This window comes from Nipponia nippon, unplaced genomic scaffold (assembly GCF_047370975.1).
Source record: "Nipponia nippon isolate SJK-2023a ecotype South Korea unplaced genomic scaffold, ASM4737097v1 scaffold_5, whole genome shotgun sequence".
Classification (NCBI taxonomy): Eukaryota; Metazoa; Chordata; class Aves; order Pelecaniformes; family Threskiornithidae; genus Nipponia; species Nipponia nippon.
Window position 1 is genome coordinate 14,230,868 of NW_028262369.1, and position 26,467 is coordinate 14,257,334.

Below are 26,467 nucleotides of genomic sequence, written 5' to 3' on the forward strand. Positions count from 1 at the left end.
GGGGGATAAATCTAGGAGAAGATTTAAAAAAAAAAAAAAAAGGCATTTCAGGGTTGGAGGAGAAAAAAAATTGGATTTTAGTCTGCTACAGTGTTGTGTGATGGTGCTCTGTTTCGCATGTCCCAAATAATTGGTAACAGGGAAATTGTTTCAGAAATGACTGTCTCTGTGGTTAACCTTGAGTGCACAAGGGTGGGGGGCGGTGCATTTTTTTTCAGTTTATATTAATTCTGGTGTCATACTCATTATCTTGTTCATGTTGCTAGGAGCTTCAGGAGCTCGCCTTCAAAACAGCAGATCTGTTCTTTCATTCGGACAGCCAGGAAAGCATTACTTTTGGCAGAGATTTGTGCTCCTTTTTGTGATATATTCAGGACCCAATCAAGCCTTACTGTCCCTAAGTGCTTGTGTAACATAACTTGGTGAAATGTTCTCTTGAGGTCTGACAGGTGTATCATGCTTTAGAAAAGATTGTACCCTTCAGATGTTGGAAATGCCACAGGAAAAAAAACATGCAAAAGGACAGCATAAAATGTGAACTCTTAAAAATAGCCTCAAATTCTACTTGCATAACGTCGCATACTATTAAGCTTGCCTACAAAAGCCTGCAGTTGTGTGGTTGTTCTGCAGTGGTTAGTTTTAATGGCATGAGAAAATGCAAGTGTGCTCTTCTCTCAAGTCAGAGAAAATTAGTGTTCCTGTGACATCAGTTCTGATGATGTTTCTAGTTTCATAAGAGCCAATTTTGCAACATAAATGAAATAGGCATATCTTTCATTAACACTGTCTCAGTCCCAGAAAATACACCTTGTGTTAATGTATCCATCTATAATTGATGTATTGCAAACGTTGAGCACTATCACATAATCAAAAGGCTTAGAGGTTAAAGAACTTCTTACTGAACTGGGAGTGCAATTCAGTGGTTGAAATTATTGCTAACTCTAGACAAGATGCTATAATTTCCTTTCAGTTAATATAGGAAGCCAGGGTGGCGTAAAACTTCTTGTTAGAACAGATCATACCATAAGATAAACTCCCATTCAGAAAGATTTCTAGCTTTTGGCATAGGGAAATAAAATGTATGGGAAAGAAATACTAGGAGATAGACTTCTGTAGAAGTCCAGCAATTTAAACTTGATTCTAATTACTGCAAATATATAGAACTTGAAATTTATTTATATCTGCCTATATTTACTGTCTATACATAGACACTGATTATTATTAAATATTTAGCTCTTTACAAACATTGTGATTTCTGAGATGAACTGGCAAGGAATTGCAAAGCAGGCTGAAATACACAGTAGTAAAATGAATATAAGAAAAGAAGGGATTGTCTAGAACCTATTCCAGTCCTTTTGGATTTGAATATTCTTCTATGGGATCCTGGAGCAATCCCAAGCAGATAAGGAGATGGAGCAAAATTATCTAGTATGTCTTATCTATTTCTGCTTTTGGCTATGCTGTGTGATTCCAGTTCCCTCTGCTCCTCCTGAGAACGTCTCTGCTGAAGCCGTGAGTTCAACCCAGATCCTTCTGACATGGACCGCAGTCCCTGAGTCTGAGCAGAATGGTCTCATCCTGGGTTACAAGGTATGCAACTGGAGTTTCATGCTTACTTAATTTTTAATGCATTACCTGGATATGTTTTTGCATATGTTATTTATTATTCACCTGCTGGATACTTATAGTATTCATAAATCAGATCGAGAATATATAGGAAGTGTGCTGGTTTTTAAAGGGGTGACTGGTGAGTATAATCTCATTTTATATTTTGTGAAAAGGAGGAATCTAAAATGCATACCCCTCTTTTCAGCCCTCATGTAACGATCTTTTTCTTTCTGTATTTCATATACATTTATTCTGCAGATACTTTTCAAAGCAAAAGATTTAGACTCTGAACCAAAGAGCCAAATAGTAAGAGGTAACCACACTCAGTCTTTCCTGCTGTCTGGCTTGCGGAAATACGTGCTCTATGAGATCCAGGTATTGGCATTCACTCGTATTGGAGATGGAGTCCCCAGCTCTCCTGCAGTTATAGAAAGAACCAAGGATGACAGTAAGTTTAAAAGTTACTAAAATAAGTATCTTACTTGATCCAACCTTTTAACACTGCTTTCTTTTAGTGATGCAAGTGTAGATGACAGCCCAAATTAAGGCTATTTGGATTTTTTTTTTTTTTTCAACTTTGAACCTAAAGGACTTGATCTCTACCTAGTGTAACTCAGCAATATTCCATTGGTCATGGGCTGAGGATTTGGCAAAACCGCAGAAAACCAGAGTCCCCCATTTCCTCTTTCCCTGCAGCTGATGAAGAGGAAAAAATCTAAAATTGTGCTCTGAAGCTGGGTGCAGACAATTTCTATTGAAGGCAATTTTTAGAGCCCAATTATAAATTCCTATTGAAGTTCAATCATGCTCTAAAAAAAAAAAAAAAAGTAGAGTGCTGCAATTGAAAGCAATAAACAAATCTGGATCTGATTGGACTGAAGGAGAGATATGGAATTTGCAACTTCAGCAGTCCATTCTCAGTTTTTTCCCAAAAGAACAAGGCATTGATCCTGGAAGATGATCATACCAGCTTCCTTTTGCAACTGCCTCCAGCACTCCTCATGAGCTCAGGGACGCCCGAGCGCAGTTTGATGTGGCAAAGGAACCCAAGCGAGCCCCTTGCCCCGGTGCTGTCTGAACACACCCGTGTGGTGGGAGCATTCCTGCTGATGGGGTTTTACAGAAGTTTAGTTCAACTCTTAAAATATTTTTGGCTTTGCAGGTGCTAAAGTTACTTTTAGTTTCACTACCTTTTCAGTATTAAACGAAGGTTAATATCAGTGTGAGAGGCTTCAGTTTATTACTCCCAATGAAGATGAACAAAAAAAAAAAAGTCTCTCCTTTTTCATCAAAATCTTTTCAATAGTAATGGAATAAACATTGGTTTCTACAAGCAACTTCATTAAGGTAGTTTGGTTCAGCTGAAAACACATTCAGACTTCTGGCTTAACAAGACATTTTCTATGGAGTGCAGAGAAGGAGTAAGAGCATGCGGGGACGGGAACGGGGATGGGAACAGGGACAGCAGTGCCCTCACATCTTTTTAGCCATTTTCTCATCACACTGTCTGTGTGGGGACTTGGCTTTTCTTTGAAAGGAAACAAAGAGAAATTACTGTTAGCAGAACTCTGCAGGGAGAGAAAAAGCACTCACTGAAATGTACATATCAGACTATAATGAGAAATATTTAAAACTGTTTGGTTTAGATAACCCCATTATAGCAGTTCCCTGCTTAAGTGCATGTCGGCAAATGATACAAATTGTTCTTCCATCTCCCTACCCCTGACATAAATATGTTGTGTCTCCTCTGGGCTCAACTTAATTAAAAGTATCATCAGGGGTAATGCAGGTGGAATTTGTGCTGAAGGGGAAATTTTGCAGATGCTAATGTATGAATGAGCATCTCCTCACCTTGTGAACCTGGGATGGTCAGTGCAGCCACCAGCCGTCTGTATTAATGCGCATCTTACCTGCCTCAGGTTCTCCTGCTCAGGCCTAAGTGTTTAAAATGCACATGTAAAATCAGAAGGCAGTTCAAAGCTGGTGCTGATGACACAGAGAGGAGATATTATTCAATTCCAATAGGTATGAAGCAGATTAAGCTGACACACAACTCTCTGTAAAGGCAGCTCAGTGACTTGCTTCACAGTATGTAATCAGTTAGCTAGCAGTGATGTGGCCGGCTCGCAGGGACTCCCCGCTACGCCGCTGGGAGATAACTCTCGCAGAGGTCAGAGCTCCTTTGTCAGAGCATCCTGCTAAACACGTTTCACAGGTGCAGTAAAACACTGTAGGGTGCACTGGTTCTGCGTTGTGTTTGGTGTCCGTGGGTGCTGGAGGCATTTGGCCATGGACAGGATTCCTCAGAATAAATTTATATTATGTATGTATATAGGTGCTCCTAACCGTCTACTTATTATTGGTGAGATACAGCTTGAGCTGCCTTATTTTTAAGGTGAGCAGAGAACTTGTAATTCCTCCGACATGCAATGCTTGCTAGCGCAATCTCTGTTTTCCTTTCCAGCTCCTGGGCCGCCCGTGAGGCTGGTGTTCCCTGAGGTGAGGCTGACATCCGTACGGATTGTTTGGCAGCCGCCGGAGGAGCCCAATGGAATTATTCTGGGTAAGAGGGAGCAGAAAACCCAGGGCTGGGAGGAGAGGGCTGGAGACCAGAGTGAGCTCCGGCTGTTGGGTTTTCCTTCCCCTTGCATATTGGATTAGAAGCCACACCTAAGTAAATCTGTGGCTAAAGAAAAGAAAATATGTCGGTGTCAGCTGAGAACCATGGTACCCTGTGGTGAGGAGGAAAACTCTGCCCAGCTCCATGGTGTGTGTTTTCCTGAGTCAGAATGACGTGTCGTTCATGGCACTGTGTTTGGATTGTCATCTCTCTTCCCATCTGCATTTGGGTTTGTAACCTGTTTGGCCGGCTGTTGGGCACACCCTGCCTGTTGAGCTGCAGCAGGGGAGAGCTGGATTTTCCCCTCCTTCCCCCACATTTGCCTTATCTGGGCATGCCCAACATTTCAGTTTCATGTGTGCTTCTGTTTTATTGCTTCCTTTGGATAATACTGTCTGTTAGGTCACAAGGAGTTAACCCATATTTGGCTTTTTATCAAGGGAAATAGGGGCAGCAAGGGACAACAGAAATTCATGAAAAACCTTCTTACCTTCCTGCTCTTATAACTCTTGTATTGCCTTTGCAATGTGTACACCAGCAGCTACTTGTACTTAAAACATGAAGACTTTTACAATGTAAGAATCCATTTTTGTCTCTGAAATTAAAGTAGCTAATAGTTACCAAGCAATTTTGTGTTCTCTGCTGATGTTAAACACATTTTACAGTAGTTCTAGCTAGTGAGTAAAGATTTTTCTCTCAATTGTGAAAAAAAGAGAAATGAAAGCTTTGGGTTTTGTTTAGTTCTCAGTCTGCCAGGCCTTTCTGCTTCCAATTTCACCGCCATCATTCAGGCTTGCCTCTAGCCTTTTAGTAATATTTGCTAAAGCCTTCGTTGTTGGGTGGAGGGTGCCTGCTTCAAATGCTACTGCGTTGGTGGCATCCCTTTAAATAAAGAACTGGTCTTGCATTGTGTTTAAATCTTGAGTCAAGGACTCAAAGTGTTTGCTCAGGTGCGTAGTTTCCCAAAGTGCTCAGGGGGTGATCCTGATGCCTGAAGATGCAGGGAAGTCATCAAATGGGATCCGAAGGCAGACACTGCAGGGATTTTCTGAGCACGAGAAAGAGTCTGTGTGAAGCTTGGCAGCGGTTAGCTGTCAGCGACAGATCCACGCAGGGTTTCTCTGCAGCTCAAGGAAGCTTGGCTTCCAGGTTGTCTTGTGGGTTTGATTTGTTGCTTTTTTTAAGGAACTGTGTGTCCTAGAAGCTTGCTCTCAGTAGAGATTGGGATTGGAATCACAGGATGTGGTTAAGGAGAAAAAAAATCATTTGATAGAAATGATGAGAAAGTACAAAAGAGATTTTGCTCTCCCGGCTGTGTTCCGATGTCTCACGTTGCTGCACTTTGTCAGCCTTATTTGCTGAAGTTGCAAGCTCGGTAGAGTAGGAACTATCTTTTATTTTGTCTTTGCAGAGTGCCTTGTGCAATGCATCCCCTTTTCAGTTGGTTCTTACTCATTGCCACTACATTGGTGATAAAATCATACAAATGCAGGGTTGGAAGGGAAGGGGAAGGGTGTCCCTTAAAGAATGCTTGGCATGCTTATCACGTAGACTGCTGTTTCCGATGTCTTACACAGTCCGTTCCCAGTAACACATCGCAGGATACTGGATAACGCCGTGACTTGACTTTTTTGCAATACTGATGGTGTAACTAAGTAGGTTTATGACCCACTATTAATTCCGACCCTTTTTCTGCAGTACACTTCCAGGTCAGTCAGTCCCTCTTTTATATGTACATTAAGTTTTTTCTTCTTAAGTGTGGTAATTCGCAGGTGCCGGTATTGAATTTCATCTTACTCATTCCAGATCATCTCTCCTCATTATTACGATCACTTTAAATTACACTCTTGTCCTCTAAAGTGTGCACAGCCACTCACAATTTGGTTTCATTTTTGGAGTTTGCAAGTAACTGGCAATTCCATCAGCCAGGTCATTAATGAAAATATTGAACAGAACCAGACTCATTCATGAGGTCTCATGAGAGCTTACTTAATATGTCCTCCCAGTTTGTTAGCAAACTGATGATAACAACATTTTGACTTCTTTTTTTTAAAGTGTTCAAGTCAAAATATATAGTATTTTTCTTAGATTCTGTTTCTTTTGTTTGCTTTTGATGGGGCTGTGTGCAACCATATTAAAGCCTTACTTAAAGTCAATGTGGATCATATCTACTCTTCCCACCTGGCCAATTACACTGTCAAAATGGAAAATGGATTATTTGATATTTATTATTTGCTCCAGACAAATACATATTGGCTGTTCCTTGGCACTTTATTATCCTCATGGATTCTTACATATTGACTCATATTTTTTTCCATGATCTTTCTGGGTATTGAACTTTAGCTTGATTTGTCCATAATTCTTCTGGTCGGTCTTTCCCCATTTTAAAAGATAGGGTACTCTGTTTGCCCTTCTGTAATATTCTGGGATGTCACCTGTCCTCCACAAGTTCTTGAAGGTAATCACTAATTATTTGGAGATGGTTCCAGCTAGTTATATGAGTACTGCAGGGCAAATTTCATCAGGCCTTTCTGACTTAATTACATCTAGCTTAACTAAATATTCGTTAACCTGTTCTCTATTCTAGCCTACATCCCTACTTATATTGTTGTCAGCTTTAATTTGTGTTAAGTATCTAGTCAGCATCAACTTTTTTGTGTGTGAAAATGAAGGAACAGAAGTATCAGCCTTCCATTCTTTTCTGTCTCACCTATGTTGTGCTCATCTTTTCTTCCCACTAGTTGACCTGTCCTCCTCCTGTCTCATGGATTTCTAACGTATTTATAAAATCTTTGTCATTGCCTTTGATGGCCTTTAAGTTATAACTCACTTTGCACTTCAGCCGTTCTGATTTTGTCCCTACATGCTTGTGCTGTCTATTTATACGCTCCCTTAGACATGTGTCCTGTTTCAACTTTTGTTCAATTCAGTTTTGATTTTCAGGTCATTAGTGAGCTCTGAATGCAAACATATTGGCCTCTTAACATCTTTTGTCTGCATTGGGATAGTTGTACCTTTTTCTTGTCTCTTTTAAAACCGTCAGCTAACCTGAATTCCTTTTTCCCTTAGAATTCCTTCCCGGGGGACATTACCTGCCAGTTCCCCCAGTCCACCTCTTTGAAGTCCATTGTCTTTATTTAACAGTTCTCACTCTTTTTATTTTTCGATAGTAGAAACATTGAGGTTCATGGAAGAAGTAGTTAGCTGCGAATGTCAAAGAGAAAAAGTAAAAATTACTCATACTGGGTACTTCTGTGATCTTTCCTAAGAAGTGAGGAGTGCTTCAAAAATAGATCAAAACCAATGTGTAGCATTCTAAGTAAAGGTTGCAATATTATTTTTTTCCCTGTATACCTTTTAAATCTCATTACTGTAATGAACTTTCAGAACACCATTGTAACCACCACAGTCAAGTGCACTGAAGTAGAGTTGTTGAAAAAAATAAGTTAACATAATTTTGCATGGTGCCCTTCTATTCACTAGTGGGGTTGGAAGGAAAAAATACTTGCTTTGCAAGAGCAACTTATATTCAGAGCCTTTGAACTAATGTTCCTGCTCTGCTAGCTTTGTCCTCTGAGTATACAAGCACCTTTGCAGCTAACATTTTTGTAATCTATATCAAAACATGTTCTAGCATTTCAGAGAGAGATTAGCAGGATGAAATACTGGCAGGCACCAAAAGGGAAAACCACTTGTTTGTTTGTTTAAATATTTTACTGTGGAAGACTGCTAGATATTTCCATTTCCCCTTTTGGGAATGTTACGCTAACCATCCGAGGCTTTACTCTGTCGTCTTTTCTGCACTCAGCTCAGCTAGCACCCAACATAGTTCCTTCAAATACTGTTAAAGAAAAATGATGCATTAATGTGCATATGTGCACTTCTAGTTATGAGCTTCCTCTGAAAACGAGAGCTCAACCCACATCCTTCCAGGCCCTGGTTAGTATTCCTCATGGTATACTTGTATTTAGTGTTTACCTGAAGCTTATTGCGAAAGAGTGTAAGAACTCCAGTGAGAATTAGAACCAAAATTGGATGTAATCCATGTTTGCAAATTCATATTTTGATCCTAGACTGCATTTGCACACCCGCTGGCCCTTAAACAGATAAGCAGTAAAATCAACAAACTGGATTGCTGCTCTACTAGGCAGACCGTAACCTCCCAATATCATTTGGCTTTCCCTGAGTTCTGTGACAAATTAATAAATGTTTGTATCTCTGCTGCACCATGGCCTGCATGAACGGGTGCTGTCAGTTCTGAAGGGCTTTGTATGGTGATGAGCTTGAAAGCTTTTTTATATTCATGGTGTGTTGTCATCTTCCTGCCTGTTTGCTTTGGGGAATCCACTGGTTGTGTTACAATGACCTAACATTTAACAGGCAGTTCAGACTGTTGCCATTTATTGTGTGCAGAAAGCGTAGCTCATGAAACTGCTTGCAGTTGTGCAAAAAAATACTTTAAAAGATGCTAATGCAAAAATACGCCTAGTTTCAATGAATAAATAAACAACTGAAGAGTTGATCTTTCAGGGCTTTTTTTATGTTGTTTTGGCCTGGTGAAGCACAGAACTAATAGCAGAAGAGATTTGGGATCTAATGCTATATGGGGAAAAAAAGAAAGAAAAATTAAGAAAACCATGTGAACTCTTCTTATTGACCATCCAGATACTTCATATTCTATAAGATATTCCTTTTCCCAAAAAGTTTGCGCTGATCACCTTTTAAAGATTTTACTTTCATTCATAACCTTTGGTTTGTTTTTTTTTTAATTCAAGATATCTGCGACATCTTATTGTTGTAATCTAGTAAGGGGAGAAAGCTTCCTTATTCCTCCACTGCAGCAATTGCAGTTATTGCCTCTTATAGCCCTCGAGCATACATTAATTTCTCTTTGAACACTTTCCATTTACCTCTATTGATTTGCCTCGTTTGATTTCACTTAACATTTCCTGTCTTCTCCCATCCCTTGTTGCTGAAATTCATCAACTTAATAATTTTATCTTTTTGATCTTGCATTAGCCCTAATTATTATCCAAGCTGTGGTTTAAATACTGCATCTTCTGTGTCACTCAGGAAAAAAAGAAAAACGATGCTTTTTATGCCAATATGTATCCCGGCTGTCCCAAACTGTCCAATAGGAGAAGGTGATGTAGGGGATCAAAATTAAGATACTGGGTCTCTCTCAGGTGGTTTGTAGGTACATACATACATACCTTTGAATCAGACCAAGGGAAGCGTTTAGTTCCTGAGGAAATATGTAAAGATGACAGCTCTGGTTGTGTAAACTCTGCCTGAGATGTCCAGGAAAACAGATATTTACCCAGACTGTCAGCCAGCACGGCAGATGTAGGACAGAACAGCGAGACCTGATACTGTTTTTCACAGGGATGCATTGAAAGGGAGTTTGTGGACCCTGTCAGAGAGACAGGCTGTGACAAGCGATTTCTTCTTTCTCATGGCTAAATTAGTTTTTACACTAGCCAAGGAACCACTCTTGTGTAAGTTATTATAATGGCCTGGATATCTATGTGTTCCCTTGCCTAATCTGAGCATGTTTGTAATTGGCTTTCCGGCATGAGTACCACCATTTAGCAGTAAATAGTTATCTTTCTATTCCCTCCTTACATTTTAACTACACTTTAGATTTTACAAAGGTTTAGAAAAGAGAGGAAATTGCTTGACAAGGACGTGTTCCAGATATAATACTTATCTTTTAATAACTAGATAAATCAACTTTTCCATTCTTTTAATATTCTCTGTTTCCCTCTAGGTCTTATTCTTTACATCTTATGTCCCTTTATCAAACTTCTTTAGCCATCTTAGTTGCTTCTTCCTTCATCTTTTCTGCTGCTGTAAAAATTTCCCCAGTGCTTTTCTTTGACTATTTTTCCCCCTTATTGAGATCCTGCATGGGGGTTTTCACTCCTGCGTTCTTCACATCTGTATAAACAAAAAAAAGATTGTAGTGTATGAATTCCTTCTCCCCATTGCTAGCTGTCTTTCTGTAGACTTTAAAAAAGATCAAAATACTTTAGTACTAAAGATACAGAAATACTTTGGTGAAATATATTGGACCAGTAATGGGAGAGCTGCTGCCATGGATAAAAGGAGGTAGTTTGCAGGTGGAAAAACGAAATGTTCAAAGTGTAAGACCCTAAGACTTTGCTGGGATCTAAGCATGCTCTGAAAAATCAGGCCACTTTTTATCTAGTAGTCTAATGCTATCCACCCAGCTGTGAAAATGTGGCTGTAGGAATATGCCTGATTCACCAACTGCTGCGTTGTGTGAGGGTGCCCCAGGCAGCACGAGGTGAGCCTGCTCAGCTCTGGGAACCTTTCACTGCTGATGCCCATTTTCGAACATAGGTGCCTGGAGCACATTAAGGAACATCAGTGAATCAGCTCTGTACCCAAACCTGTTTGTGACCGCAGCCTGCAGGAGCTCGCACTGAAGTCACAGGTGCTCGGAAAAGCCAAGTCACTCTTCAAGGTGTCAGTGCAATCAAATTTGTAGCGTGTGAGGCAGCTATGGTTGTTGCCCCACATCCCAGAGCAGCTGCCAAAGAAAAAAGGACAAGGAAACACTGGTGCATTGTCAGCAGCACTGTGAGAGTCAGCACACCAAAAGTAATACCATCTGTATCCCAATTAAATTCCACTGTTTGTGACAGCGTGCACCACGCGCAAGTGTGGCATTCACTCAAGAGAGTGCAGGAACTCTGTGCCTTTTCTGTGAGTGGGCATGAAGCAATTGTTGCATATTCACAGCGGGAAATAAATATCATTGATTTTGTCTAATAGCCACAGGTAAGATAAAAACCTCAGTTTTCATGCACTGACCTTCATGAATGAAGAACACCAGGTTTGGCTCCCCTTGTTCTTGTTACAGCCAAAATGCAATGGGAGTTCAAACTCTAGCTGGGATATTAATTCCAAGAGAAAGAGATGGTCTCAGGTGCTGCAGACCCTTTTGTCATTTGGAAGATGAGCAGAGGGTTGGCAGAATCATGTCATGACTGTTTTGTTTTCAGCTGGTTTGATGTGGATTTGTTGGCTGGCCTCTGCCCTGTGTAACTCCATGAAGCGTTTAGTCATACAACCGTGTTCAGCGTGGGCAATAAAGCCCCACACCAGTTCTGGTATTAATTGATTTTGGAAGTCAGCAGCTGGACTGAAAGTTACCGTTGAGCTCCAGAAGTGGGAGCCTGAATCAATTGCTGGTTTTACAGAATGGATTTGAACATTTGGCAGATCCTCTTTGGGGGACAGTTGTTGCTAGTGGTGCATGAGAACTCTGGAAGCCCTCCTTTGCACAGTTGGATCATTAATAATACAGACTAAACTGTGAACTCCTAATTGTGAGGCAGGTTGGAACGGCGGTTATCACTTACAGGCATCAACAAAATTGATTATTAAGTGCCACATAGTTGAAACAGGATCTCACAGCTTGCAGACTTCTTCCTTGGGCCATGGGCAGGGGCAGCAATGCTGAATGGCAGAAGGATGCTTTTATTGGCAGTTCTGGCACTCACTGTACAGTTACAGGGGAGTGGGAGAGCTGAGAAAAAGGCAACCGCAAAAAGCAGGAGCAAGCCTTTACTTGAGTGGTATGAAGGCTGCACGATTTGGGCAATCCAGCTTCTCTGCAGCTGAAGAACCTTTAGTTTGAGCCAATGCTGAAACTGAGAGGGCAGAATAGCGTGTGTGCGTACACGTGCGCGCGTGTGTGTGTGTGCTTGGGTGGAAAGCTGAAACAGAGCATGCTGTCTTGAACTGGCTCAACCAGGTGACATGAATTGCACAGATTCTGTGTGTTCCTTTGCCTTTCCCAAAGGGCACTGGTGTGCTCAGGAAAGATTAAACTGGTTTTGTACCTTGTTGGTGTAAAGGATGGAAAGCTAAATCAGTTTTGTGGCAGATAATATTGAGTAGGCTCTTGTGTGTGCCCCTGTGTGTGATTTCCCTCGTAAGGTACGGCGCCTGACTGGGGGAGGGCTACTGTATAGCAGAGTTTTATAACACTAAAGGAAGCAAATTACTTTGTTCTGGTCTGCAATAAACAACTATTTATGATAAACTAATAGTTTTGGTGCTCTTTTGTCCCTGCTAGAAAAAAAATCCTAACCCTTTTTCTCTCTCTTGTTGATGCTGTGATTTCAGGGTATCAGATTGCCTATCGTCTGGCCAGCAGCAGCCCTAACAAGTTCACGACAGTGGAGGTTGGCTCAACAGTCAGGCAGTTTACTGCTACAGATCTCACCCCTGAGTCAGCGTACATCTTTCGGACATCTGCCAAGACCAGGCAGGGCTGGGGGGAGCCTCTGGAAGCCACAGTGATCACAACAGAGAAAAGAGGTAATCCTTGCAGTCACAGGTTGAGGCACTTTCTGTTGCATGCCTTGGAGCCTGTGGTGCACTTAGGGGAATTTTAATAACAGGCTACAGCCTGTACACCTCCTCCTTCTCACCCCATAAACCTGCCCCAAACCATAGCAACATCATGATTTGAGAAAAATGGTGAGCAAGACAGACTTTTATGAGACACAGTTCTTCTAACCTGCCGGGCTGTTGGAGATTGATTTTTCCATCAGCTGCTATATTGGCCATATGCAGCCTCCTTCTGCAGTCAGATCTTTTTTTCAGCTCACTCGTTTTCTAGAAAGATTGCAATCTTAAGAAAGTAAGTGATGGATGAATTATATTGATTAGGGAATGCAAAATGAGAGGCAGTGATGTTGCAGGATTTCTCCACAGCTCCTCCATTGTACCTCAGTCCTGACTTAATGCGTTAGTAATTACTCTGCCCTTTCACTGCCACACACTCGAGCAGAGTGTTTGCATCTGGATCACCCAGAATTTTTCTGCTTCTTGCATCAGCCATAAAATGGTTATTCACATTCTGAAACTCCAATCAAATTCTTCTATGGGGAACCTACTTGAAGAAAACAGGAGTTACATGTGTATAAATGAAACCAGAGGCTTAGATACCAAACGTATCAAAATGTGAAAGACATGTAAGGTATTACAGAATCTGCTCTGCATCATTGCTTGTTTCTAATGCTTTGGCACAAGTAACCACTCGATTCTCCAGTCGTAGAACAGATCTCTAGAGCTGCCAGTTAGAAAAATTGTATTTTCTACTTATGCATGAAGATTTTATTTTTTTTAATTCAGAGCTAAACAGAATATATTGGTAGAGAACAGGAGTGTGGGTTTTCATCTGGTCTTGTACCATATGCCATGTTCTACTGCAAAGCATAAATCTGGTCTCTCGAGCTGGCAAAGTCAAAACTAGCCAGGGTAACTTTATCAGCATCACTCCCTTGTGCATCACTGGATTTTGTGCCACGTGCCGCTCTGACCTGTTGTGCTGTCTGGATATTAATCTTTAAGAAAACTTCTCCCTCAAAAATTAGAACCATGCAACTTCTGTGATTTATAAAAATCACAATTCAGAGAGAAGCATGCTTCAGCAGGTAGCTAGGGCAGACCTCCGTAGATGTCTTTCAACTATTGTTAGCACTTTTGCATGTGCTTGTGTGCCTGGTCTTGGCTCTTACCCAACCCTTGCACTGTAATACAACCAATTATATTTACTTTTAGTTCTTAAAATATGCCTACTAAGCAATCTCTTGTTTTAAGTCCTTTCTACACTTGGCAAATCACTTAGTGCAAGAGTAAGGATGTCCCATGCTATTTGCCCACAATGTCTTCCTTATTATTTTCCTGTAACACTTCTAAGAAGAGAGGATGTTGGCCCGATGTTCAACCACCAGCAACGAGGACCTGTGGCGTGCATTTCAACTACTTCTGGCCTGTCTGGTTGGTGTTAAAATTCCCACTGGCATAGCTCTCCAGGTCATGGGCAGCCTTCCCAGTGCATAACAGTGCAGTTCTCGGAGAAAGAACCTCTAAAGCTGTATTAGGAAACTTAAAGTGCCTCTACTGAAGATACTGTCCATCAAGGAGATTTATCAGCTCAAGGTTTCTTCCACCCCTGTCTGATTGCTGTCAAAGTGGAAGTTTAAAGTCCAACATGTGGAAGTTTCAAAAAAACCCACTATGCCCAATAAAGTGAATACTCAAAGCTCAGAGCCTCTCCTTTTCAATAAAATGTGCTCAGATTTCCCAGACGGTGCACAAGCTGTTGCTGGATAGACAATAGCTCAAGGCAGAACTCCGAGCTCTGCTGCCGGAACACTGATCCCTCGTTGCTATCAATGCTTTAGGGTTATCTTGAATAGGCAAGTCATAGTATAAAATGAACCTTTTCTCTTTTTGATGGATGGCTCTACTGTGTCTCTATGCATGCTATGGAACAGAGTCCCAAGGCACTGAGAGTTAACTGAAGTGATCCCATATGTAATGTGTAAAGAGAAGAATGTGTAATCTCACATCACCAAGATTGATATGAGGAGATGATAAAGAAATTTATCCAGTGCAGCTATTCTGCTAACAAGTAAATAAACAAACGTGAAACTTGTATACATGACAATAAATATTCTAGAGTGAAGAGATATTTAATTTCCATTAATAAAAATGCATTTAATATCCTTGTAGTCCTTGATACTAAGTTAGGCAGGCAGGCAGGCACAAAAATTCCCTTGAAAATTAGCAAAATTGGTCACTCTTGTCCTTTTAAATTCCTTGGATAATCCCCAATATAAATCTTTACATTTTACAATGATACCTGTGATTTACAGATCCGAAGTTGTGTTGTAGCTGTATTCCCCAGAGGTTCTTCTGTGGTACTTTGAATCTATGTAGTGGTATGATACCCTTCTGAATACGTAACACCAGTGATGAGGGCAGAACTGAGTCAGGAGATGTAAATGTAGCAAGAAATTAAAAAGAGTCCATTGAGTCATATGGCCTGGCCTTACCTTCCTGCACAAACAGCTCACCTTAGTGTTTGCTTGTGGCTAAACTCCCATAAATAAACTCTTTATACTAATGGTTTTGTACAAACAGTCAGGAAGTATAACTTGCAGTACAGGAGATTTTAAGATCTCCCATTAGCAGCAGAAGGAAACCCAATCATGGGAGACTGAGTGCAAGATCTGACCTGCCCAAAACTGCAAGCTGGTTAAAGCTTATCAGCAGAGAGTATTAAATCTCTGCACGACACTCACTTCCTCTGATAGAATAACCCTGAATACCTGTCTCAGCCTGTCAGTGTAAGGCATTGACCTTTTGCATTGTACTCCGGCTCGGAGGCTGCTGGCACCAAGGGCTTCCTCCAGCTAATAGCTTACAAATCTTTGGGCACTGATGTCAGCAAGAGCATGCTGCAGAGAAATGCCAAAACATACAGGAAATGGTTTTAGGGGATGGCAGGGAAATGAAGTGCTCGCCATACAGAGCTGTGAGGAATCGGGCAGGCGGAGGTGTGTTTATGGAAACAAGTGCTGATGAAATTGAATTGAATTGCTTCTCAAAAGCAAGTCACTGCGGTGTCTCCAATCAATTTCTGCTTTATTACATGCCACACATTTTAATCAGAATCAATAATCTTCATGATAAACAATTAAACAATTATTCCTCACTCTATAGAGTTTCTCTATTGAAATCGATGGAGTGCAGAGACACAATGACGGGAAAGGAGATCTATATTGAAGCAGTTGGGGACTGGCATGCTTACACCTGCATTACCATTCCCTGCCTCATCTAAAAGGTGTACGGTTAATTACTCTGGAGAGATTTCCCTCAGCATTGGCACTGGCTGGTTTGACTTTGCAGGTTCAAGGTTAATGGGTATGAAGGAAGGAATTGAGAGGTCTGGAAGTGAACTGCAGCAGGTACTCAAGCCCCAACTCTGCACTGTGTCCAAGCTGCGGTTTGGAAACAGCAGCAGCATCAGGAGCTGCTGATGGTTACCGATTCCTTGCCAGAGAGAACCGGTGTAGGAATTTAGGATTGGCTGGAAGTCGTGCACTTGGACTCTGCTACACACCAGCCTGGTCCAGCTCATCCCTTCCTCTTCTTCATGCCTCAACTGGGGAGTAGCCGGTGGAAGAGGATGCTATGTAGCACAGAGAGAATGTAGTCCTGTGGTACCAAGTAGTAAGCATAGGTTAAAAAGTGAACTAGTTTACAGGCAAATTCTGTCAAAAGAGGAATTGTGCTAGAAGCACAGCTGAGTTTCATTAAAGACTTCCTTGGTTTGCTTGGCTGCTGGTCCTAGTGATTCTTCCTTAACCTGCCAGGCTAAGACCCACCCCAAGTTTGAGGTCTGTTGCTAGGAAAGTGTATATTCAATGGTGACCTTTTATGCAGGGAGATAAGAATCAGCTTTACTGCTCTTCTTTACAGCAGAAGGTTAAGGAATGGGATGGCTTGTATACTTCATGGGACAAACCCAAAAGTTCAGTCTCCTGTGGCATTACCACTATGAAAATCCAATCAGACTGTCACATTTTGTGTTAGCTTGAATTTCCTTGTGAAGCAGTACCAAATTATGGTTTAATTGCAGAACGACCAGCACCTCCCAGGCAGCTGATGACCCCCCAGAGTGATGTGTCGTCACGGAGTCTGCTGTTGAAGTGGGTCCCTGGAAGTGATGGATCTTCACCAATACGATATTTTACAGTGGAAGTGCGAGAACTGCCAAATGGAGACTGGCAAACCTACTCCTCTTCCATTAGCCACGAGGCAACATCCTGCATTATTGAAAGGTACCATATGATCCCAGGCTAGCATAGAAATTCCCACACTTTCCACTTCCAACAGTTAGGAAGCCAAAGCAAACATCACTCAACTTCACAGTCTTTTTGGGGGAGAGAGGTTAAGTGAGGTCGCTGCTCCCATTTTAGAGGTGGTGTTACGAACAGCAGCTGAGAGATTTGCTGAAGGTCATGCAATAAATCTAATTAAAGTTGGATTGCAATGCACCTTTTTGAAGCCCTTCCTGAAAGCTCAGCACAGTAGATAACACTACTCGGGCTAAACCATATGTAGCTACACAATGTTCTGTAAAATACAACTAGTTAAAAATCCTTTCAGTAGTGATTGATGTTAAAATCCACTCTCAATGCTGCATTGCAACTATCTCTATATAAGCTTTTCTAGAAGAAATGAGAAGCATTTTTATCTGTATTTTCCATACTGAAGTTTATAGATAGCATCAGAATGTTTAAACTTTGTTATTCAGGCTTCATTATATCTTCAGCAATGCTGTTGTAATTAAAGTCCTTGTAACATCTGCAAAAGCAATTGAATGTCTGTGAGAAGGTACTTGTTTTGCTGTCCATTTCCTCTATTGATCAGCTAGTACAAATCAGATTATTTCTCAAAGGCCGTGAGCTTTTGGAGAATCAAGTATTCAAAGCATTCAGATACAGATTTTTCAGGTCTGTTATAAAAACATCAGTGGCTATGGTCTATGGCAGCTCACTGGTCATGTGCCAGAAGATACAGATACATTGCTATCCTTTCGTCTAACTGTGCAGAAAAAAGAAACCTTGACAATTATAAGTACAAACCTAGACCTGATTCATTGACCTTGGCGGTGTTATACCTACCCTGAATTATATTCGGTATCTTCCCAGTCAAAACCTGTAAAATCAAGGAAACCAGCTATGTCATTTTGACTTGCCATTGGCATTACTGAAAACAAAAGATCAAGAAAGATGATTCAAATTGTTCAAGTTTCTGTAGGTAAGTAACAGTGTCCTAATAGGGTGGAACTACTGAAAAGATTTCTTCTCCCCCTTGCTAAAAGCATTTTCCTGTGAAAGTCCAGAAGAGTAGTGCATGCATGATGCGAGAGTGCTGCCCATCAGAATTCATTATCCCTTGATGTTTAATCATTCCTTACAAGTAACTTTACTTGGGTTTGTAGTCAGTGTTACATCTGCCAGCTGATGGCTAGACACTACCAATTAATTAGCTAAATCCCCCGTAACTTACAGCTCTGCATTTCTAGCCTCTGCATGTGACTCAAAAGGCAGCCTCCCCGACACCTTCTCCCTGCCAAGCCAAGACAGAAGAATCTTTGCTAAGGTTATGTCTGCTGGAAATCACTCTTTGCATATGTTAAAGCACTGCATAGATAAAAGAGCTGTAGGGAACTTGTTGTTACTGTCTTTATTAAATAATCCAGGTAATAGCATTAATTTGAAATTCAGTAGGAATAAAATGCACTGATCAAACGGTATGGTCTAGAGGATTAGTGAGAAGGCTGGCGCTCTGAATTCCAGTGCCTGCTGTGCACCGGCTGACCCTGGGCACGTTACCTGCCTCCTCTCTACCTGTCATCCCCATCTGCGCACTGAGGATGAGCTGACCCCCAGATCTGTTTGAGGCTATCTTAGGCAAAGCACCTTGAAAGCCAGGTTTTGCGCAGCCATGCAAAACTCGGATAATAGCACATCTTGTCTTTTCCAACAAGCCCCAGTCATAGGCTGCTCCATGAACTGCAACTTCATGGCTGTTTCCTGGAGCCCGATTCAGCTACGAATCCATGCATGTTTTCAGGGACTCAGGCCAATGGAAATCTGAGAAGATGCTGATGGCAGCAAGGGTGCAAACACCCCTATGTCCTGAGGAAGCTGGGGGAGGCTGCAAAGAAAAGGCGATGTGGAGGAGACAAACTGCTCAATGACTTTAGTTGCCAATGGGCAAGTTCTCTGTAGAGGCTTGTTCTGAGGCAAGTTGTGATGATGTGGGGAGATTTCATCCCTCAGCCTTATTTTTTCCATTCCACAGCTTGAACCCATTCACCTCTTACAAACTGCGAGTGAAAGCAACCAACGATATCGGAGACAGTGACTTCAGCACAGAGACCGACACGGTCACAACTCTGCAGGATGGTAAGTGAGGAGGAGAGGCACGCTGGGGACATCGCCATGGGATGGCTGCTCCCCAGTGCTCCTAGATTTGCTGGACTCGCTGCAGTATGTTCTCCACTGGGACAGTGGAGTGAAAATTCAACATCCAATGCAGTTTTATTCATAGGAGATTGATACAGGTAGTAATGAGAGGTGGCTGAATTAATAACAGGCAGCCTTAAGTGTCCTGCTGTGCCCTCTGATAATGAATCATACTTTCAGGAGTCTCAAAATGGAATTAAACTCCGTTTGATTGGCTTCCAAACCCTGCACTAACCATTATCTTTGCAGAAATTGAATAATTTACAAGAGATCATTAAAAATAAATGTAGAACCATGCATACATTTGAAGAAGTGTCTTCAATTGTTTTCACTCACAATCCACATCGGTCTGCAATATGGCAAAATTGCTGAGGTATAAGTAAGAATATGAAGCTCCTGGAAACATGAACATTTAATCCTGCAGATCAGGGCTAATAAACTGTGAATGACATTGACAAGGCTTTTATTTTTAGCCTTAGAGATCAGCCTCTAATTCCTTGATTGTATAAAGTCAATGCCTGAATGCAGAAGTAGCTCTGATGTTTTGAATGGTGAAGGGAACTCTGCAAAGTGTGAAAAAGCATCAGCATTTACCCTTAGCCTGGAAAATGGGGTAATACTGGGGTACATATATATATATATACGTGGTGCTAGGAATTAGCCAGTATTTAATACAGTGCACGGAATGACTAGTTAAATATGACATTGAGATATAAAAACAGGAAACAATTTTGCAAAGGAATGTTTAAAGAATGTGATCTTGAAATCAGAAAAACAGAGGACAGAGCTCAGGAGTATCCTAAGTTAAACAAGAATGTAATACTTGAATAATGCGCCCAGCAGCCTTTTAAAGACATTCTGACTCTCCGCCTTCTTGAACAGCGGCTGCTGTATTGGTGCAGACTGTAACCGGTACTAACGAGGCAGTACTGACTCACTGTTTCAGAATTTAAAATTTTATTTTCAATTCTCTTTGAATTGCTGCAGTGAATCTGGATTTGTGCTTGGCCTCCTCACAATACAATGGGGAAACACTGTGAAAGCTTCTCACCTCCTTAACAAACTGAACATTTATTCTGCTGAGCAAAACTGGTGCTGCCACTAGAGCATTGCACTGTGGAGGGCTGTCAGCTCCTGATAAGCCTTCTGTTCTTCATATTTGAGCTGCTAAAGTGTGTGTGTGTGTGTGTGTGTGTGTGTGTATGTATGTATGTATGTATGTTATAGACCGTGGGCACAGGAATGGGTTAACCCATGGTAAATCAAGGTATCCTAACTAAAATAATCTGTGAATACATGACACAGACTCCTAAAAACAAGGTGGGCTTGCCCCAGCTGTGGCAAAAATATCATGGAAAATTTGGGAGCAGTTTGCTCACACTTTCAAGTGCACACGCAGCTGGTTTAACTTCCTTTCAAATGTGTATCCAGTTGTTTGTGAGCGGCTGGCATGCTGCAGCTGCCTCCAGATTTATGCCCTCAGCTTTTCTCTTATTCCTGCTCAAGTTGCCAAGGCCACAGATAGACCAAGGGATGTACGAGAAGTGGCTGGCTTCTGCCTGGATTGCAGTATTCATATCCACTGCATTGCTTTTGAGACCCACCATGTAATAGCTGCGTTAGAAGATTTTCTTTGGCAGTAAAGAAAGAGAATCTGATGAATAAAAGCTGCCCATTTTCCACCCTGTTGCTATAACTGCTCTGGTTACCTTTTTTTCTTGTTTAGTTCCAGGTGAACCACCCAGTTCTGTGTTAGTAACTCCCCACACGACTTCATCTGTCCTTGTGCAGTGGCAGGTAGGTAAAATGAAAGATTTTGATGTTTCTGGAACAATTTTTTTTGGTTGCTTTGACTTGTTGACCTTAATGGTACATTGCAAGGGACATTTTCCAGAGCTGGAAGTGTTGTAGTAAAGCTGAAGGACTGCAGCTACTTCCTTATTTTTCTGATCTAGGCATATATTTTAGTGATGGATTGAAATTTCTGGCAGTTGCTTTTACTTTGTGCCCCATGAGGGAAAGCTTGGGAGGCAAAGGAGTTTCTGTAGCGATGCCCAAGATCATTACTTGTACAGATTCTCCTGTCCTTTCATTGATATCAATAGACATGCATCTTAACATTGAAAACATTCAACAGAGTGCGACACTGGTAAAGATCAGGTAATCAAAAACTCACTTTCGGTCACATCGCATACTGCCTCCTTCAGCTGCTGAAATAATCAGAAGCGTATGCTGTGCCTGAGATCCTGTTCATACCTTTGAGGAACTCCACATGCTCTTTTGGCTCTTTGAGGGCTAAAAATTGAGGTTTCTTCAGAGAAAAGAAAGGAAGTTTGAGTTCTCCATAATATCTCTGAGTTGGATGTGAAAGTATTCATGCCAAGTCTGCGTTTTATATAGGCATTTCCTCTGCCTTCCTTTATCTTTCAATACTGGCCTCCTGGGAGATGCTGGAACATTTTGTGACCCAGTGCCTGAGGCTTCTTTTTGCAGAGTGAGCATTAATAGAGGGAACCCAGTGGGGTACTGCACGTTATCCGTAACCTATCCTGGAAAGCCTCTGCCCACCCTGCTCCAGAGACAATGTCCCACACACATAATAAGGATAACTTTGGACAGATTGCATTATAGTGAAAAACGTACATACGCGTTTACAGTACAGATGGGGCTCCTTGCATTTTTGGAAAAAAATATATGTATGAGGGTCTGTGTGTTGCTATGCAGCAGCACTTTAAAAATATGCCTGGCTGTACTGCTGGGTCGCTGGCCCAAGTTCACACAGCATAGTACTAAGCAGCATCATTGCTTACAGCATGTTGAACAAATAGAAGACATGTTGAACAGTTTTAGCAAAGAAATTACGGAGAGATGTAAATCTGCCTCCCCACCTACAAATAAAGCCCACATTGAAGAAAAGAAGGTATATAAAGTAGAGGACAAAGAGGATGTGAGGCATGATGTACTGCAGAAATAAACATTCCCCCAATTGACTGATTATTGGCGTGTAGTTAATGTGAAATAGGTGGTTGTTTAGGTAATTGGATGCTTTTTATTTCATGAAAACGAAATGGGGTTGTTGTGCCAGTGCCGTCTCAAGGGAGTTGTGGGCGATTATATGTCATTACTACATGTATATTAATAGGTCCTGGTAATTCAGCTGTACTATATTTTTCAAATAAACAAAAATCTTCAAGTCCCACAATAGCCTCCAATTAAGAGGAAGTTTCACAGCAGTGTCTAAGAAATAATGTAAACTGAAAACAGCAGTCAAGCTAAATGGGAGAGTAGATTTCCAAGCAAAGCTAAATTTTTAACTTTGAGCTGTTTTAATAATTCACAAAACAAACTCTAGATGCACTATCTGTGCTTTCAGCTGCTTGGTCCAATCAGTCCATTATTTTTAGATTTAAAGTAGGAAGAAAATAAGTAATTTCCATTGAGGTCTGTTGTATCAATAATGCAAGGTTATTTCAAACGTTCGGGAGGATGTTACACTTAACATCAGGATCGTGTACTCTTCTGCTTTTACCTTAGAGATAACAATTATTCAAACTTACATTTTAGTCTTTTTTTTTTATTTATTTTTAAGCAGCACAAAAATGTTGCTCTTACTTCTGTACAACATTACGGGCTGCCACTCATAATCGTTTTACCTATTTCAGCATATCCCTCAGGCCTTCCTACAAAATCCTAAATAATCCATTACATCAAAACAGAGTTTTGTCCATGAAAGACAGATAGGAAGGGGAAGACCTGACCTTTTAGCAGAGTACCCTTTTCAGGAGAGAATCATCATTTCCATGGCAAGGAGAAAGACAGTTTTCAAGCCATTTGTTTTCTGAGCTATCCTGTTCTAAATTTAAAGGAAGGAAAAAAATGGAGAATCACATGAAAGCATAAGAAAACAATGCTTGCTATCAGCAAATCATTGTTGTACCACAACAAGGAATTAAGCTTTATCTGTTAGGCCGTTACATGGCAGAGCAGGGGAGTAGCAGGGAGTAACAGTTTCTTTCTCAGCTTCAGCAGTGTTTTCCTTTTAAAATTCTGTAGGATATTCCACCTCAACTTTTTTTTTTAATTCAAAAATAATTATTAATAGTTAAAATAGGAAAAGACATTGAATCTTTCCAAAAGCACCTTCCTTCTAGGTAATAATTAAACAAAATACAAATATATGTAATGTTCACAGTATTTTTTCCATTATATGAAGTTTATTTCCATGCTGGATAGGCTTTGTTTTCTTGCAGCCTCTCTCATCCTTTGTGGTGATGCACTCAAGATGTATCATGGCGGGACAGTGCCCCCCTTTACCCTGTCTCTGGAGAAGGCAGTCCTCATGCTTTGCCTTGTGACTCCTCCCTGCCGGGACAGAGGGAGGCAAGGACACTGCCATGCTGTAGAGCCCTTCTCTGCTAGGGCACCATCAGAGCTAAAGCAACTTCCGTATAATACAGAAAACAAAAGAGAAAAGTCAGAAGATTGGAAAAGAAAAAAAAAAGATCATGATAGATATACTAGTAATTGCCAGTAAACCATATCTCATCTTCTCCACCTTGTGGAGAAGAGCACTTCAGCTGGTCCATGAGTGACCAGGTCACGAGACAGCCCTGGAGAAGGCTGTCACTTTGTTTGGTCTATTTGCTCCATCCCTTGAACAAGGGGCTCAGTCTGAGACTAGGAAAGGCTGTTGTACAAGAGGTTGATTTATTTGCCTTGTAAAATGGAGTCTGAGAGGGAATATGATTGCCCTTTTTAAAATACATCACAGGAGTAAACACCCCGTAGGGAGAAGAATAATTTAACCCAAAAGGCAATCTTAGCACAGGAACAAATGGTTATAAACTAGCTATGAATTATTTAGATTAGAAATTAAATGAGGGTTTCTAACCACCCAAGTAGTGAGACTTGGAACAGCTTTCCAATAGGAACACTGGAAAGCAGAAAAATCAGCTTGTTTTCTGGTGGAGGTTGCTCTGTTTGTGAAAAGAACTTTAAGAAGCTGACTTTCTGCAGTCTTGAGGGCCTAGTCCTGATGATTCTTGAGGTCCCTTGCAATCCTGTATTCCTAGATCATTCTGTAATGCAGATGCTAAATAACAGTGACATGTGATCGAAGCTTCTCCAAAGGATGGAGCACAATAATGAGCATGAAACAATGATGAATGAGGTTTTCCAACCATACAGAGCCAGTACAGCAAGATCCTGGGACTATTTCAATTGCTTTCAGCAAGCTCTGGGCAGGACAACTACAAAAGAAAGCGGCTTCTTGCAGGAGCAGTTTCTGCTCCTTTTCCTGGTAGCTGTGTAGCTCTCCTTATATTCTGGTTCACATAATTTTCTTTTTTGATTTCCATAAACTGTAGTCTTTCTACTTAATTCCTTCAGGCCTCACCCAAAGCAAAGTCCTCTGCACTGAGATAGGACAGCCCTCTCTCTTCTCTTGCCATCATAATGAAGTAATGGAAAATTCTTGTCATTTCTGGAAGCAGAATGCTAGGTTATTACCAAATATCTTCCTCCTTTCCTGTAAAAATATTCTTAATTTTTTTCATTAAAATTACATATGGTATTACCTTCTATTGTGACAGCGTTTCACATCAGCAGTTAATTTTTCCACAACGGACAGAAGGGTTTTCCTTACTAAAGCTCTCAAGACTGCTGGGGATCTTTCTGGATTAAAGACAAGATCATCATTAAAATCCTTTTCATTTATACTTTCAGCCCCTTAAATTTCAGTACAAGAATCTTTAGAAGATAAATGGTTCAGGGCATCTTTTCTTCTCTGCAGTTCTTAGCCTGTATTAGACTCATGAAAGTAATTTTTTTTCCCAAACATGAAGAATCCCTTTTCTGGTCTCTATTTAAGCAAGCTATTCAGACAAAAATCTCCTTTTCAGTGTACTGGCTGTGTATCTGTATCTGAAGGAAGATGTAAGGGGCTGCTGAAGAATCCTTGCTGGGGTGCTGTGGCTTTGAGCATCTTCCAGCGTGTTGCAGAAGAAAAAAACTCCTCATATCTGAGCCAGCCCAATGGCCATACATACCGTACTGCTCGAAGCTGTTAAGGAGGAGACCTGGGTTTGCCTGTGGGACTGGACCGACGCAACACACCACAGTCCATCATACTGTGACTCCTCTCTAAATGCCTCTCTGAGGCTATTAGACATATTTTCATCTTCCTAATTAAAGCCAGAATACCCCAATTCTTTGCTATTTTCTCATCAGTCTTTCAGCAAAATAATGCCAAATGAAGAATGTTCTATGAACAGTCCCCAAGGAGAATAGCCACTAAAGAAATTCTGTCTTTGACAAAATAATTTATTTCTTTTCATCTTGGAAGAAGTGAAATGCTATTGTGCTAATCCACTGTTGGTGGCCAGCAACATGCATTTTCAGGGACATGCTTATTTATATTCTTCATACACACACAATTTTCTGTGGACCAAGAAGGAAAGGAACTTAGCTCTTAATGTAGTGCATCAGGTGTCAATTTTTAAGTAAAGAGCATTTTGTAATTGCCATAGGTGAGTGAAATCATCAAAGTTGCCTTTAACTTGTGTTTTTCAAATTACACAAGCTTTGACCCTGTATATTATTAATGGCTATTTTCACGAGAGAGCACTGTGTCCCTTCGCACAGGACCAGTGTCAGCTACTGCCTGTCGTGATGGATGTTTGTTGCAATGCACATCTTAACAAACTTGTTCTTAATGTGAATATTTTTCAGCCACCCAAAGTTGAGACTCTAAATGGCTTGCTGTTGGGATACCGGATCTACTATCGGGAGCTGGATTATGACACTGGATCTGGAACAGAATCCAAAACCATCCAGAACCCTTCAGCTTTAAGAGCAGAGCTGACACGTAAGCCTGTGTTTTGGACCCTGTAATATCCCAGAATGGTAATCTGTCGTTATACTGGACACTGTATGCCCTCACGCCCCGTGGAAATAACTCACAATTGTGTCTAAGAGTGCTGGGGATAATTTAGCTTTTACACAATCAGGGTGAAGATGCTGAAAAATGCTAATAACTCTCATCAGCATCGCTTGTAATGGTGTGCTCTAATCTATGCCAGCGTGTTTGAATTGATGTTCTGTCCCCCATGTATCCTCTGATTTCCTGCTTTCTGCTACCTCCATTTCATGATTACCCTGGTACACTTTGTTCTGCTATCAGACAAAAAAGAGAGAGGCTTCATTTTCCTCAGCTGGGAACCTTTTTGTTTCTTGCTATTTTTTAATAGTCTTTATAATTGACATTTTGTTTTTCTTTTTGCAGTATAAGAAAAGAGCTGAGGAGAAATTTTAAACAGAATTTTTACAATTTCAAAGTGCTTGTCCCTATTTTGGAAGAAAATAGCAAAAA

At 41.0% G+C, this 26,467-nt stretch overlaps 1 protein-coding gene across 9 annotated transcripts in view; it reads left to right on the forward strand.

The window, feature by feature from the left end:
• The window catches only part of SDK1 (sidekick cell adhesion molecule 1), a 424,191-nt gene that overhangs the window by 345,288 nt on the left and 52,436 nt on the right, over positions 1-26,467 (forward strand). For all 9 annotated transcript variants that reach the window (XM_087732480.1, XM_087732484.1, XM_087732481.1 and 6 more), the window contains 8 exons: positions 1,475-1,590; positions 1,867-2,056; positions 4,073-4,171; positions 12,389-12,583; positions 16,701-16,902; positions 18,935-19,038; positions 20,825-20,895; positions 25,828-25,963. In XM_087732480.1, coding sequence (XP_087588606.1) covers positions 1,475-1,590; positions 1,867-2,056; positions 4,073-4,171; positions 12,389-12,583; positions 16,701-16,902; positions 18,935-19,038; positions 20,825-20,895; positions 25,828-25,963 — 1,113 coding nt within the window. The remainder of the gene's footprint in view (positions 1-1,474; positions 1,591-1,866; positions 2,057-4,072; positions 4,172-12,388; positions 12,584-16,700; positions 16,903-18,934; positions 19,039-20,824; positions 20,896-25,827; positions 25,964-26,467) is intronic.